Source organism: Fistularia commersonii, chromosome 2 (genome assembly GCF_037954325.1).
Source record: "Fistularia commersonii isolate RoL2024-O1a breed Wild chromosome 2, RoL_Fcom_v1.0, whole genome shotgun sequence".
Lineage (NCBI taxonomy): Eukaryota > Metazoa > Chordata > Actinopteri > Syngnathiformes > Fistulariidae > Fistularia > Fistularia commersonii.
Window position 1 is genome coordinate 10431486 of NC_141285.1, and position 16033 is coordinate 10447518.

The 16033-nt window shown below is 42.5% G+C and overlaps 1 protein-coding gene across 9 annotated transcripts in view; it reads right to left on the minus strand.

The window, feature by feature from the left end:
* Nucleotides 1–16033, minus strand: part of vit (vitrin) — a 30418-nt gene that overhangs the window by 7472 nt on the left and 6913 nt on the right. The window contains exons 2-15 of one of the 9 annotated variants that reach the window (XM_086166850.1): nt 14790–14877; nt 13998–14063; nt 13384–13540; nt 13109–13242; nt 12949–13026; nt 12184–12399; nt 11567–11611; nt 11192–11230; nt 11058–11108; nt 10125–10187; nt 6442–6516; nt 5205–5255; nt 4777–4839; nt 2259–2321 (exon numbers count right to left, since the gene is read on the minus strand). In XM_086166850.1, the coding sequence (XP_086022976.1) occupies nt 2259–2321; nt 4777–4839; nt 5205–5255; nt 6442–6516; nt 10125–10187; nt 11058–11108; nt 11192–11230; nt 11567–11611; nt 12184–12399; nt 12949–13026; nt 13109–13242; nt 13384–13540; nt 13998–14063; nt 14790–14823 (1135 nt within the window). In that variant the 5' untranslated portion in view covers nt 14824–14877. Of the gene's footprint in view, nt 1–2258; nt 2322–4776; nt 4840–5204; nt 5271–6441; nt 6517–10124; nt 10188–11057; nt 11109–11191; nt 11231–11566; nt 11612–12183; nt 12400–12948; nt 13027–13108; nt 13243–13383; nt 13541–13997; nt 14064–14789; nt 14878–16033 lie in introns of all 9 variants that reach the window. The other 8 variants (XM_086166842.1, XM_086166877.1, XM_086166858.1 and 5 more) reach the window with 8 other exon arrangements.

Consider the following 16033-nt stretch of genomic DNA (forward strand, 5'->3'; position numbering starts at 1 on the left):
GTGTAGCCAGACAGCATAGGATGGTGGTTTGTAGGATGACTCTGGTGACAAGGAAGATGAAGAGGACAAAGGCAGAGCAGAGGACAAAATGGTGGAAGCTGAAAAGGGAGGAGTGTTGCATGGTTTTCAGGGAGGAGTTGAGAAAGGGTCTGGGTGGTCAGGGTGAGCTTCCAGATGATTGGACAACTACAGCTAGTGTTATCAGGGAGACAGGTAAAAGAGTACTTGGTGTGTCATCTGGAAGGAAAGTAGATAAGGAGACTTGGTGGTGGAATGAGGAAGTGCAGGAGTGTATACAGAGAAAGCGGTTAGCGAAGAAGAAGTGGGATACTGAGAGGACTGAAGAGAACAGACAGGAGTTCAGGGAGGTGCGGCGAAAGGTAAAGATAGAGGTAGCAAAGGCAAAACAAAGGGCTTATGATGACTTGTATGCTCGGTTGGATAGTAAGGAGGGTGAGAATGATCTATACAGGTTGGCGAAACAGAGAGATAAAGATGCAAAGGATGTACAACAGGTCCGGGTGATAAAGGACAGAGAGGGAAATGTATTGACAGATGCTAGAAGAGTGATGGGAAGATGGAAAGAGTACTTTGAAGAACTGATGAATGTGGAAAATGAAAGAGAGGCAAGGGTAGAAGAGGTGACTATTGTAGACCACAAAGTAGCAAAAATTAGTAAAAGTGAAGTGAGGAAGGCATTGAAGAGGATGAAGAGTGGAAAAGCAGTTGGTCCTGATGATATACCTGTGGAGGTGTGGAAGTGTCTAGGAGAGGCAGCGGTAGATTTTCTGACTAGATTATTCAACAGGATCTTAGAGAGTGAGAAGATGCCTGAAGAATGGAGACAAAGTGTGATGGTGCCTATTTTTAAGAATAAAGGGGATGTGCAGAATTGTGGCAACTACAGAGGGATAAAGTTGATGAGCCATACAATGAAGTTATGGGAAAGAGTAGTGGAAACTAGACTGAGAGCAGAAGTCAGCATTTGTGAACAGCAGTATGGCTTCATGCCTAGGAAGAGTACTACAGATGCAGTATTTGCGTTGAGAATGCTAATAGAAAAGTACAGAGAAGGCCAGAGGGAGTTGCACTGCGTTTTTGTAGACCTAGAAAAAGCATATGACAGGGTGCCAAGAGAGGAGCTCTGGTATTGTATGAGGAAGTCTGGAGTGGCAGAGAAGTATGTTGGACTGGTGCAGGACATGTATGCTAGCTGTGAGACACTGGTACGGTGTGCTGTAGGGGTAACAGAGAAGTTCAAGGTGGAGGTGGGACTCCATCAGGGATCAGCTCTGAGCCCCTTCTTGTTCGCAATGGTGATGGATAGGCTGACAGATGAGGTTAGACAGGAATCCCCATGGACCATGATGTTTGCGGATGACATTGTGATCTGTAGTGAGAGCAGACAACAGGTAGAGGAAAATCTAGAGAGGTGGAGGTATGCTCTGGAAAGGAGAGGAATGAAAGTTAGTCGCAGCAAGACAGAATATATGTGTGTGAATGAGAGGAACTCGGGTGGAGCGGTGAGGCTACAGGGAATGGAGATCAAGAAGCTGGAGGATTTCAGGTACTTAGGGTCAACAGTCCAGAGCAACGGAGAGTGCGGAAAAGAGGTGAAGAGACGGGTCCAAGCAGGTTGGAATGGGTGGAGAAAAGTGTCAGGGGTACTATGTGATAGAAGACTATCGGCCAGAATAAAAGGAAAGGTGTACAAGACAGTGGTGAGACCAGCGATGATGTATGGACTAGAAACTGTTACAATGACCAAAAGACAGCAGGCAGAACTAGAGGTTGCAGAGATGAAGATGTTGAGGTTCTCTTTGGGAGTGACCAGGATGGATAGGATCAGGAATGAATCTATCAGAGGGACGGCACATGTTCGATGTTTTGGAGAGAAGGTCAGAGAAGCCAGACTGAGATGGTTCGGTCATGTACAGAGAAGAGATAGTGAATATATTGGTAGACGGATGCTGGAATTGGAGCTGCCAGGCAAGAGGTCTCGAGGAAGACCAAAGAGAAGATTTATGGACGTAGTGAGAGAGGATATGAAAGTAGCTGGTGTGAGAGAGGAAGATACAGAGAATAGGGTTAGATGGAGAAAGTTGACTCGCTGTGGCGACCCCTAACGGGAAAAGCCGAAAGAAGAAGAAGAAGAAGAAGACCATATTGTTAAAAATGTAAAGCGACAGATGTTGTGTTGTAAAGAATATGTCTCTATGAGTGCCTGTAGATCAAATTCAAGTTTTACCACCGCTCACCTCTCGTGTGGGTCGTATCCAGCGGCGCTTTACGGTTGCCATCTGAGTCGGGAGAGCGGGCGACTGAAAGGCAGACGTGATCAGTTGTGACAAATTCTTACATCGAATGGGAAACAAATGCAGCTCAATGTGGCGAGTCGGTCGACTCCCATTGGCTCCGGCGATCATTCATGGTACATGCGGTGGCATTTTTGTGGTACTGGCTGGGAAGAACTATCCTATTTATTTCGATTTAGATGCAGGGTGTCATCAAACAAATGGAAGCAGGGCCTGTAATATAAAGTGCCCTTTTGTGTTTTGTTACCCAACCATATTGCATGTGGTTTGTATTTTTTGGTGTGAAGGCAGAAATAAAAATAGGTGAAATTAGCTTGCTTTCATACCACTTAAAGAAATAGTCGGACATTTTGGAAAATATGCGCACGCTTCCTTCCTATGGCCGAGGTGAGACGATTACTGAACTGTGCATAACAGGTGCATCAAACACGATATCTTTTTTTTATAAAGCATCAGCGATACTTTTCAATGTCTCTCCTCTTATTGTCTCAGTCATCCACTGATGTTTTTTTTTTCTTATTAAAAGCGGTATTAAAACATCCCTGACAGAACTGGATGAACTCAGCGATGCCAAAACGAACTCCTCAACCTACAAAATTTAATTTGCAACTACGAAAACTCAGTGATTTTAAATGTCAGAATATATTGAAAGAAACAACACAATTAACTCCATTCAGAAGGTCCGATTCTAAATCTAGCACTGGGTCAGCTTGGCTCTACATATACACTCGCTGGACTACATAAAAGACGTAGCTGGAGCCACAGTAACGTCACTTGGTGGTTTGTGGAGAACCGTTTTGAAAGTTGGCACAAATACTGTCCTAAGGGCTGGCAAACAAGCAACTTCAAGAGAAAACTTAATCTGTTAGATCAGAGAAGTGGGAGAAAACTCAAGACATCAAAACAAAATTCTCCATGAGGATTTTTGCCATCTCATCCATAAGCTAAGAAACAATGCTAGTGAATAATTTGCAAAATGCAAATGCCCTTAAAATGGGATATAAATGTGTTTTAACAGACATTTCAGCCCAGCTTTTTGATGAATTTCTTCTTTTTTTATCCAACAATTTGAATTGATATGCAACTCCCGCAGATGTTGCAAGAGACTAAGCAATTAAAATGATGCAACGAAGTGAACCGAATGGTTAAACATTAATCACGGTTTAAAAAAAAGGAAATCCAGCCAACAAACCAAGTCAGGAATACCTGCCACAGTGGTACTGTATATATTTTTATGCCATGTTTAAAAGCCACAATGGTTATAACACAGTGATATATCCTGTTTTTTTTTGCCTTCTTCTACTTGACCAATATTCAACGAAGTGTACGTCTCACGAAATTAGACAAGCATGTTAGCCTTGCAGCCTATCAACAACGACTGCTGCATCCTTGCTGCAAGAAGGAACACCACAAGTCCGTCCTTCCAACGGCTGTCAGACTGTTCAACGCAAAAAGCAAATCTTGCATCGTAGCACTGTGTCGATGCTGCTCACAAACATCCCAAAACACTCTTCATTTGCACTACACCACTACCTCCATCCTTATTTTTCCGTCCCTCACTACTCCCATCTCTCTTTTTTACCAATCTTATCCACACATACCTGTTTATATAAATAATATGTACATATTTCCCAGGATTACAACTGTTACTTTTAGAGCCAATGTCCTGCACTTTACACTTTAACATCATAAGCAATAATACACTTTCTGTCTACAATGCTGCAGTGACAATTGAATTTCTCCACTGCAAGCGCAATAGAATCTTATATTGTCTTGAATAATAAATTAAAAAGTGAAAACAACGTAATATACTTTCATGGGAAACAAATTAAATATGGGGGTCAGTGAAGTTTTCCCCTTCTGGTCACCCAGTTCCCTACTGTGACCTACAAGTGGCATTTAGCGCCATCACGCTGTTTCTGGGCAAAATGAAAGCTGTCAAGTCAAACTCGCAAACACGGCAAAATGATCCCTACCAATGATCTACGACTTTTACTGATCACACTAATATTCCCGTCAGTCATAGTCTCCCATTAAGTCAAACGACTAAATCAAGAAAGCAAACACATGGGATTTTTTTTTTTCTTCCAAAAAGTCAAACTACGACAATAACACGGCTTACCAGCTTTCACAAATACAATTCTTATTATCCAGCTGGGGTTGGATATCCAGACGACTGACTAAAAGGTGAACCGGTCAAAGAAAAGGCAAATTAATCTCACCTCCAAAGATGCAAAGATAGAGACCCAACACATTATATGTAGATACCAAAAGACACACCATAAATGAAAGCTTTTCCTTGACATGGATAGAATTTGTTCATGTATCTGAAGATGCCGTGTTTGGAGAACTAACAAATGATTTCACATGGAAAGAACCATAACCTGCAAAAAATGGAAAATATGAAATATGTATCCCCAGACTTGTTAGTTCCCAGTAAATAGAAGAGAAAATGACTTACGGTACGGTCCAAAGTTATAAAACCAGCGCTCAAACTCTGAGATATCAGGCCTGTGATCCTGAGCTAGAGGAGGATGGTTTGAGACCTGTTAGTATTCCCGCACAGAGACTTCGGAGGGAAAGCACATGTTTCCATGGGTGCGATTGTTTTTTGGCCAATCCCAGTCCAGTGAAAACAACAGCTTTGTGCAGAAATATCACCAGTCATGCACATTTGATAAACCTTCCACCTCCCCCCTGATTGTATCGTATTTCAGACGGTCTCTACAGATCTGTCACATAGACGATCTGCAGATCCCGAACTGTTAGCGGTCACGTTATCATGCTGTTGAACATGCAACGCACATGGATACAAGCCGTAGTAAACCTTTTCCGTGATCATGCCGGTACGCACCGTTTCACGGTAACTGCCGCTCTATTGCAACTCACCTGTCATTTCAGGTGCGTCTGTCTCACTCCATGTGTAGCCCGAATCCGGAGCTGTATAAATAACATCTAGGTATATCAGACAAGTGCAGTTAAGGTGTTTTATGTTGCCATTAACCACAAAAGCTAGTTGTTTCTTTTCTATTGTGTGTGGATATAACAGACTACTCTTGATACGACGGCTAGCTGAAACACAGATTGGTCCATGAATGATGTAGAGTTAAAGGTAGAGGCAGGGATTGTAATTGACTCTACTTCTGTTTAGTTCTGTAAAAAATTGATTTAATTGTAATGATCTAATTGTAATAATCTATCTGTATATATATTCATAACTGTGCAATATTTCATTACAAAACAGCTGCATGTGCAATATTTTTTCATACACTTGTGCACTCCTTATCTTTCACTTGGCACTTAAGACCTTAAGACACTCTATAGTCTTCACTTCTTACTTAAGACACTTTATAGTTGATTTGTATTTCTTATTCTCCCCTCCTTTTTTTTTTCACTGTTTATACAATTTTCTACTACTAATTATTATTGTTATGTTTTTCTTGTAACTCTGGCACAACAATTTCCTTTCGGATAAATAAAGTTGTTCTTATTCTTATTCTTATTCTTATTCTTATTCTTATTCTTATTCTTATTCTTATTCTTATTCTTATTCTTATTCTTATTCTTATTCTTATTCTTATTCTTATTCTTATTCTTATTCTTATTCTTATTCTTATTCTTATTCTTATTCTTATTCTTATTCTTAAATCTCCTCAGGGATCATATGCTCTGTATCTAATGATCCGAACACTGTCCCACAAAGAATCTATAAATGGAAAGCAAATGAAATACCTGAGAAAAAGCCATACTCATAAAAAGAAACATTTATGTATTCTCTAAGTTTCCTGCCATAGCTTTTCCTTTCTTTTTTAGTGTTTTCAGTAAGCAACGTTGCTTCATGTATGATGGAAGTTACGAGTCCTAAAGCCCCGGAGACCCTCAATATTCTGCTGTATTTCATCTTTGTTGAATGAGTCCGTTGATTATGTAGCATCAACCTACGTTCCTTCCTCATAGGATACATTTTTTGGACAAAAAAAAAAAAAACTCTTACCAGTCTTACCTAAGTCTGCATCACCATTGAATATCATCTTTATATTGCATGTGCTTGTAAATTGCATAGATATAGAGATAGAAATACAGAGACAGACAGACCGACACAGTAAGAAACAAAACATTTATATACCTGCTGGCCGTCTGGCTCCAGGGAACCAATCAGGATGGGGAAGGGACATGGGTGCCCAGTCCCTTCTGGAAAAAGCTGTGCAGGGAAGATTAGAAAGCTGGTTGAGGACAAACATCAGGAGGAGCATACCTGTGACCTCCACTAAACCTGCCGTGCCATTAGTGGGGTGTGCACAGGATGTTTAGCCTTCAGTCGCTAAACATACAGTAGTAACTCAGACAGACGCTGACTGAGTCACTCGAGGCTACTTCCGTGATGTTATCTCGGGGTTTTCTTTTAAAGTGTACGCCAGGGAAGGGGATTTGGCGAGGACGTGTCGAGAGTTCTCTTGCAAGAACAGACAAATATACAGACTAAATATAGATCTCTTCTCCAAAGAATACATTTTTAATAATCATGTATTCATTTCAAGAATGACCTCCGACTACTCTTGCAAATGAACTCTCGGCGCGGGTCTCATTTAGATGTTTTTTTTTTTTTTTTAACCACCTCGACATTCGATCGCTCCGATTTTCATCGCGCATGATTGAAAGCGATAGATTATGTCAAATGTAGTTGAAGAGCAGGCACTTATATGGCAAATCGATAACGCTGAACATCCATTACACAACAAACAAAGTTTCCCCCTCTTTGCAGTGGATGAGCAGCTTACGTAAGCATATGGCAGAGGCTCAGGGTTCCCATCCAGTGACGGCTAATGACCGGGCCTTTGTTGGTGGGGTACGGCTGGGAGAGCCAGCCACGTGCCCAGTGAAGCGTGGGACTATTATTCAAAAGTTGGTGTCAAACCAGGGACAGTGTAGATAGCAAGACACAGAGATTAGCCTAATCTGCTGCAGGTCAAAGCCTCGGCCGCGTACAGCAGACAGTGCTGTTGCTTTTTCTGATGAACCAGATGATTTGAAAGGATTGACATGAATGCTACGGATGAGAGCCACTTCAGTGGTCACTGCGGCCAGAAGGTCAAAAAGGTATAACAGAGAGGATAAGTTGATATCACTTTGCTTGGCCATGACTACTGCTTTTTCATCCATATATTTATTGATATCATTTGCACTTTTCTCTGGAATGATCCGCTTGGACGATATTCTTACGGCAGAGACAATGAGGGAAAGGGAGAGAGAGAGAGAGAGACATTAGTTAAATAGCCATGGAGCTAAGAACAATGCAAGATTGTGTCGGTAGTAGAGGGGCCGTCAGGTTTTCTACAGTTACAAATCTGGAAATTTTCAAGTCTGTTTCAAAGGAGGTAAAGCGGTCTGAGAGCACATTGGCTGGATTAGTGTTTCCAATCAACATCCATGGAACCTCAGTTCGGTCTAAAGATCAAAACAGTGCTTTCACCACTTTAGGAAAACCCTCACAAGAGAATGGGGATTCCATCCGTTGCCCCATGTGCAAAAATCAATAAAGTATTAGATATATAGAAAACAATGTGTGTGATGGTGTATGAATGCACGTTTGGATTGATTTTCCCAAACAATTTATTTGAGGAGACACTAAGGTCTTTCGAAACCAGACACGATGTAGAACGCCTACGGAACGGTCAATGTGGGATCGGACCCCCGCTGCCAATTGAAAACCCCAAAAATGATGGGAGGTTCCCCCAGGAGAAGCCAATCGACAGGCGCTGATTCTCTCCTCGTCCACGTGCCGCCCCCACACCCGCTGAAGATGATGAGGTGATTATGTCAACAAAAACTCAGCTTGAAAAGTACAGAGAAAAATGATGTACTTTCTTTGGCATTAATTCAATTGGATCGGCAGTTTTCACATTTCATATCCGCCTTTCGTGGTCTTTCTTCCAAAGCAACATGACCTTTAGCCCTCTGAACTTTTATAGGGGCCACGAAAGACTGAGAAAACTGACTTCATCACAAAAACCCGGGAATGTTGTCAGATCATGTCAGGATGGGATGGGGCCAGACCTTTTACGCAAACCATGTGCTGACGGGATGGGCAGTAGTTACGCATGTATATGTATCTAAGGTATGAACACATATATAAGGAAAAGTTGACGGTATCGTATTATATCATCATTTTGAACAGCGATTTTATACATATAGTCTGTTTGAAGAATCCCAGATTGATATTTTACTGAGTGGGTGGCAGGTGAGCTCACCCAGAATATGTCAATTAAATCATAGCATTTTACAGAAAGTAACTCATAAAGTCTGAACACCTGGCTGCCACAGCCACGGTGAGAAAAACCCCTCACCCAATAAATCAGATGTTCAAACTCCGGTGTCTGCAAACATCCTCTCAGTCCCTGAGAAACACAGAACCCATGGTGTCTTGAGCGATGACGCTTTGTGGCTGAGCCTGACCTTTGACCTCTGACCTCGAACATAAAAATTTTCCCAGAGGGGAGCAGTAAAAAATGAAAAATCACTTTATTAAGCGCTACCTTCTGTACTCTAACTGTCATCTTTGACACTTAACAACTTCTCAAAGCAGCAGGTGGGTCAGAAGCAGACACGGAGGCTTGAAGCAGCACATCATTCGAAGGGGCTCTCTAAGTTTAGCGCTCTGAGGTTTTGCATTCCGCAAAAGTAAAAACAAAAGCGCATTCCTCACTGAGACGAACTGTTTAAAATGGCAACGGCCCTGTATTCTTGACAAGCGGGAGAGCGGAGCCAGACTGCGCGAGGCTGAGCAGCAGGTCAGATATCTCTATGGGAGCAGCGCTTGGCCACTTACTGCTGCTGCTTTCATCTCTGTCTGTCCCTCTGCAAGCGTTTACAACATAGCAGAAGAAGCCAGACCAGATGGGATCTGTCGTAAGAAGCTATTAATGTAACGAGAGAGCCCATTTCTCATCATCTCCGAAGTAGATACAGTAGAGATATGGAATAAGATAAATGAGGAACAAGATCATGATATTGCCATTCATCTCTGAGGCATATCCGCACTCTCGATGATCGGTTTTCATCCGGAGTGCTGTTAAAGTCAAACCTCTGCATGTCATTTTTCGAAGACAAGCCACGACAACCCACAGAGAGCGAACATCCGTTCTGGTTTATGAAACATTTTAACGTACGATTTATTAGAGCTCTTGTTTTATCGGGCCTGTCTGTTCTCTCGCTCGAGGTCTGGAGATACTTACCAGGGTTGGACTGGCTCATAGTTGGAGTCCGCTCGGCTGTGGCCGGCTGAACCCTGTTAAATACTGTTTGCAGAGATGAGAAACAGGCAGATAGATTAAAAAAGAGGAGAAAAAAGAAAGTGGGGCAGAAGAGCGCTTCAGGTTTGAGACTGAATTCAGAAATTCAGCCTGTTTTTTTTTTATTTTGGGAGGATGCTGAAGTTTTTTTTTTTCCCCTCCACAGCATGATACAAGAAACAAACAGACGGACGGCGGACGCACGCCGAGCTTCAGCCCTGCTCTTTTCATCTCGGAGAGGGAAAACACGAACAAGAGGATCTGCCCGATGGCAGAGAACAGCGGTTATCACGGAAGGAATGTGAGCTGAGATGCTCGAATGGGTGGATTAGTGGCGACCTTGCAGGTGAAGGTCACAGGGGCTTATGGGTGCGGCCACATGGGTCAGCATTTCACAGCGTCTGCATGTCCGGGATGATACGTCCAACTTGTCCACTCGCTCCCCTTATCCCACGCTCCCCTCGGTTCATCCATGTTGTGTTGTTGTGTGTGTGTCTTGTATGTGTGAGATGAGGCTGACCTGGACCGACTGGAGACGAGGGCTGTCTTCGGACGGCGGACCCCGTCTCTGGTCGGCGCAAACCTGTGTAATGAACAATGAGATTATATTAAGTATCCCTTACCGTTAAAATGACACACAGTTTTATAGCCTTTAATCAATTTTGAACATGAATATGTATTGAAAAGCCAGGAACGAAAATGATCCGACAACAAAACGTGTCTCGCATGGATTTATTTTAAAAGGCGATCCTGCCGTAGATAATCCGATCACGTGATTATGATATTCATTTTTGAATAAATCAACCGCCCTTCCACCTCCTCAGATATTCATATTGGAAGAACAAAGAAAGGTCGAGGTAAAATTCGACATCACAAATATTAGTTGCCAAAATGATAACGTGGTACGGTGCAAATCCTAAGTGATAACATTTTTAAAAGAGTTTAAGTGTTTTAAAAGAGTTTTCGGCTGGGCGTGAACATCCACTTTTCCTATTGTATAGTGCATTTCAATTGGATGTCGACCTCTTGTGGCATAAGTCACGAGTTTGTTCAAGAAGGTGAAGAGTTGCAAGAGGTCAGCCCCTGAATAGTTCCCCAGGCTGGTTATACTCCTCGAAAAGGAGATTTATGCTCAACACTTAACCTGCCTTAAGTGTACAACATATGGGTTTCAGGATTTGTTACCATTACATTAGGGTGTAAGTGGATGAAGAATGCTAGCCGAAAAGGTCCTTCAGTGGGCTTATGTGATTCCGCACCTGAAGCTCGGTCTCTACAAACCTTCCTGGTCCAGGCGAATGTAAACAGACTTGTTAAAAAACACATACGTTACTGACGCCATGCGCAATTTCGATATAAATGAAAGACAGAAGACAAAAGAGAAGAGTCAATTTGTGGGAGTTCAAAGAGGAATAGAAAGCTGTTGCACTAGAACAAGAAAAGCTTGGTTTACCTCCACTGCCACGCTGTGGGAATCTATTGGGATAGCCACTTCCTCTGAATACTTTGAAGAAATGTCATGATTTAGTTAAACTTCAATTCTGTGGCTTACGGGATTTTCCAGCAAGTGTAGAATCAGTGACATACCTTGGCCGGGGCTCTTCCCTTGACCATTCTGTGACTGTCCTACATCAGTGTTGAGAATATCAGAGTACGGGCATATTTAAACATTTTATATAGCTGTCATTTTTGCATTAACCAACTTGCCCAGCGATGGAGTATTATTTCAGCTAAAAGCTTAAAAGTAACGGATTGCACCCTAAATATGCAAGTTATGCCGTTGATTGTGGCAAACTTGTCTTTCCAACAGGATCGCTAACATTTTAGGTAAACGCACAAATTTGTACACCCCATGCCTTATGTGAGCATATCCTTGATCACCCTGCGTTTTCAAATCAGCCTACGATCCCTCATGCCACCAGAAAAAAAAGCGTTGACCTTTCTGAGCTTCACTTCACTCACTCGAATTTATGGCTGCCGCAGAGCCAAGGTACGGATGATTGCTACCTAGAAGGACGGAAAAGATAAGGGATGCCAATATGCAGAAGAGAGAGATTATGTTACAGAAAATAAAGAGAAATGGTTTGGTGGTTTTCTGGCAAACCACCCATCCCATCAGCACACATACCTTAATATACTGAGGCTTTGTCTACTCACTGTGGCAGCTTTTCAATCCCAATAGGGCAGATGACTCATGGGTGATTAACATCAGATAAGTTTTATATGTATTAAGAGTGATGAAAGGTCCAGTGATCAAATGCACAATCAAGTCAGTCAGTAAAGCAGTGAGACTTCATCACGGACCAGCCATGATTTGTCGCAATTGCAGTTACGACGCGTGATCGACGCCGGAAATCATTCATCCTCATCAGACAAATGCCACTCGTTCTGGCAAAAAGAGCGATTCTCCCATTAGAGCTGTTAGTGAGGCAGCAATGTGTGGATTGGGTTTTACTGGAGTGCTCAGTGCACTCTGCATTCAAGTAAACACACAATCTTCCTCATGCCATTCACGGGTGAATAGATTTGATGCAAGAAAAAAGCTGCACGGAAAACGTTCACATATCTGATTAATTCACCTGCATCTCTGACTCTGTGAGCAGCAGCGCGTGCTTTGGTCGTGGTGGGTGGTGGAGGTGTACTGGTGGAGTCGGTGGTAATGATGGGGTTGGTGGTGGGGGCCAGTGTGGTGGTGGTGGTGGTGGTGGGTTCAGGTGTTGTAGTAGAGATGTGCTCAGGTGCTGTGGTCGTAGGCAGTGCTGTAGTAGTTGCTGTGGAGAATTTATCCTTTTGACCTATAATGAGATGATAGATGGCGGCGTTCATGTATAAGACGGCTATACGGGCGGGAAGTGCATCTACTCTTGCTGCAGTGTTATCATGCATTCTCGACATTCTTCACCAGACTGAAGTGCACTGACTTCACACTGAAAACTGCAAGAGTCAAGCACAAAGCATAGTAGCCGCTTATCTGCAGCAGTTGGAAGGAAATGCAAATGCTCTAAGCTCCGAACGGTGCGTTAAAGACATTGTTCACCCTCCTAAATAAAATTCAGTAGTTATCTTCTCATCTCAACCCACAAAGACAGTGGAAAACTCAATATAACACTCTCTTTGAATTCAGGTGAGTCACTGAATTTTCTTTGGACAGGGAATGCATCCTATAGAAGTTTGCACCTCAATGGCTTGAAATTTTGGCTTCAAACCCATTAAAGGAGCGTTCAGGTCCTGAGCCACTTAATCACTGGGTAGCCCCCATCATTTATGAAGCCTCCCAGTAACTTTAAGCTTCATTACTCCAAAAGTCCCCTTCACCCAAAAGTCAAGTTCATGTAAAATCTTACTTGTTTTCACGTAGGTCGGTCTTGAGGGGACAAAGTCGAGAGTTGAGGGGTATATCACTCCTTTCTTTGGTTTTCCCTCTAAAGCACAGCAAGGATAGTTGTAGTTGAGGAGCTGATCAAAAAGACAATCCATCACAATTTTTTCCTCAAATTTCAATACCTGTGACGACAAAAGACTCCCTCCATTTAGGAAGAGACAGAGATCGCACGCCATTGGAGTTGCTGCCTTTATAGATGTTCTGCCCAGCCATTTTCTTCACAATCACCTTTCCGCCGGAGTTGGTGATGATACCGCTGACAGTAGACACAGTTTTTTTTTTCAAATTAAAATATCATTTCTGGTTTGGACCCATCTAACAATAAATCATAGATTACAACAACAGTTACAGCAGATTGAAATGTATACCAGATTCATCCCTTCAGTCAGTCATCTACCTGTGGATGGCGGCATTGCAGATGCTGGAGATGGAAGCGAATACACCTGTCCCATATACTTGCTGCTTGGTCTCCTTACAGTTTTTGGGACATTTGACTATAAATTCTGGAAGATTTATTTTTCCTGCTCTGACATCACACTCTATAGATGGAATAACTGTTGAGGGAAAAGGAAATAGTGCGATGAGGTTATGCCTTTTGTTATCTCATTGTTACAAAAAAGTGCTACCAAAATACCGAAAGCTCCTTGGTAACTCCGGCCGTCTCCCCATGTCATACCTGCCCCACCTGAGAGTACGGTTTGCTATCTGCATTATATTCACTATGCTATTTGAAACGGCAAGGAATAAAGCATTGTTGATCGATCTATTTGCGATGTAAATATTGCAAATGTATCCGTAATTAAAATCATTCTCTACAACCTCTAAATATATTGTATCATGAATACATTTCCATCTCATAATGAAAGCTTATATTGTAAAAGAAAGCAATGTTTTTGTTTGGTTTTTTTTGCCTTTTCTCAAAAGAGAGCTGTCTACTGTGGAGCAAGCAGATGAAAACAGTAACTCTGGGGCTGAGAAACAGATTACTGGCTTGCTGTAAGTAATGTCTACCTTGCTTTGGTTTCTTGTTCTTCGAGCTGTTAGGCTTGGCCCAGCAGGACAAGGACAGCAGAAGCGCTGTGGGTGCAGAAGATGAAGTCTCATATCAGGGTTACAAAGAAACATCATCATCAGTGTGTTTTCTGTAACCAGACGGCTTCCATGACAGAGGATACAATGTTTCAGGGTAATGCCGATATAAAGAAGGCAGATATTCTGAAATAGCAATGGCATTAATTTGAAATTGGGAAAAATTATCATCACTGATTTTATATTCAAGGGAATTATAGTCTAAATAGCAAACATGCCTGTGATGAAATCCCCAAGAAATAATTGCAAGTCCTTGTGGCACAAAGTAGCTGGGGCCTGGACTTTAAGAGGAACAAGTGTCTCAGTCCTTCAGCTACGGACATTGATGAAGGGTAAAAGTTCATTTGATTGGCAACTGTATTTCAATTCCTTTTTGTCCCTTCAGTAGACAAATGTAGCATTATAACGACTAAATCTGTCCCCACTCAAGAACATGACCGTGAAATAACCTTTCATCCTTGGGTTATTTCCTAACATCACCTAACATCTTCTAAGGGGTGCATCTACTTGTTATTTACATTGTCAAGATCTCTTGAGATTTTGGGTGCTTTCACATTATTCCCAGTGAGTTATTGGCAGTTAAGGACCAGCTGCCAACGTATGATCGTGTTGAGTCTCCCTAGACTACACTGTGGACCAATGGTTGCTCGAAATGTCACATTTTGCACATCTAAATTCACCATGTTCCCTCGGGCACATAAAGGGGTCACTCACCAAGGCAGATGGCACAGAGTGATGTTCTGATCATGATGGATGCTCTGCTACTTCAGCAGGTCTGCCAGATGTTTACGTAAAACCAGGCCTTAACAGGAGACAAGCAGTGGGAGGATTTCAGCAACATCCTTTGCAATTAATTTCCCTCTCCCTGCTCAAACACTGTAATCGACATTTCTGAAGGTGAATGATAGTGTTGGCAACAAAACAGAGCAGGTTTATGTTACTGCAATACTCTTTCCAAAACTTTTACAGACAAACAGTTGGTCATATTTAAAAACAGTATAAGGCATGTGCAAAAAAATGCAGCCTCAGTGCGGCACCAGCCAGTGTCTCGCTGAGCTGATCTCAAGCCAGGATAAATGCAGGGGGTTGTGTCAGGAAGGGTGCCCTGCATAAAACTTTTGCCAAAAGTCAAACATGCGAATCAATCACAATAATCAGATCAAACCGGATCGATCGAGGTCCGGGTTAACAACGGCTGCCATTGGGACCGATGACCTACAGGGAACCAATGGAAACTGGGCTACTCAAGGTCAAAGAAGGAGGCGTGTTCGGAAGCAGAGAGAGAAGAGGAAAGGCAAGAGTCTGGGACTGAGAGTAGGGACTTTGAATATTGGGACAATGACAGGAAAAGGTAGAGTTGGTTGAGATGATGCAGAGAAGGAAAGTCGATATACTGTGTGTCCAGGGAACCAGGTGGAAAGGTAGTAAAGGCTAGAAGCTTAGGTGCAGGCTTTAAGAAGTACTATCATTTTGCTGACAAGAAGAGGAGTTATCTTGAAGGAGGGGTTTGATAGGAAAGTTCTGGAGGTGAAAAGAATGTCAGCTTGACTTATGAGTCTAAAGTTGGAAATTGAAGGTGTGATGCTCAATGTTGTTAGTGGCTATGCTGCGCAGGTGAGGTATGAGTTTGAGGAGAAGAAGACGTTCTGTAATGAGCTAGATGAAGTGATGCGGAATATCCCCAGAGATGAGGGAGTGGTAATTGGTGCAGACTTCAATGGGCATGTTGGTGCAGGCGATAGAGAGGAAGAAGAAGTGATGGGTAGATTTGGTTTACAGGATAGGAACGTAGAGGGACATATGTTGGTAGATTTTGCAAAAAGGATGGAAAAAGCTGTAGTGAACACTTTTTTCCAGAAAAGACAGGAACATAGGGTATCTAATTAGAGTGGAGGAGGAGCATCAAGGTAGGCTACATCTTGTATGGATGAGGAAACCTGAAAGAGATCAGTGACTAC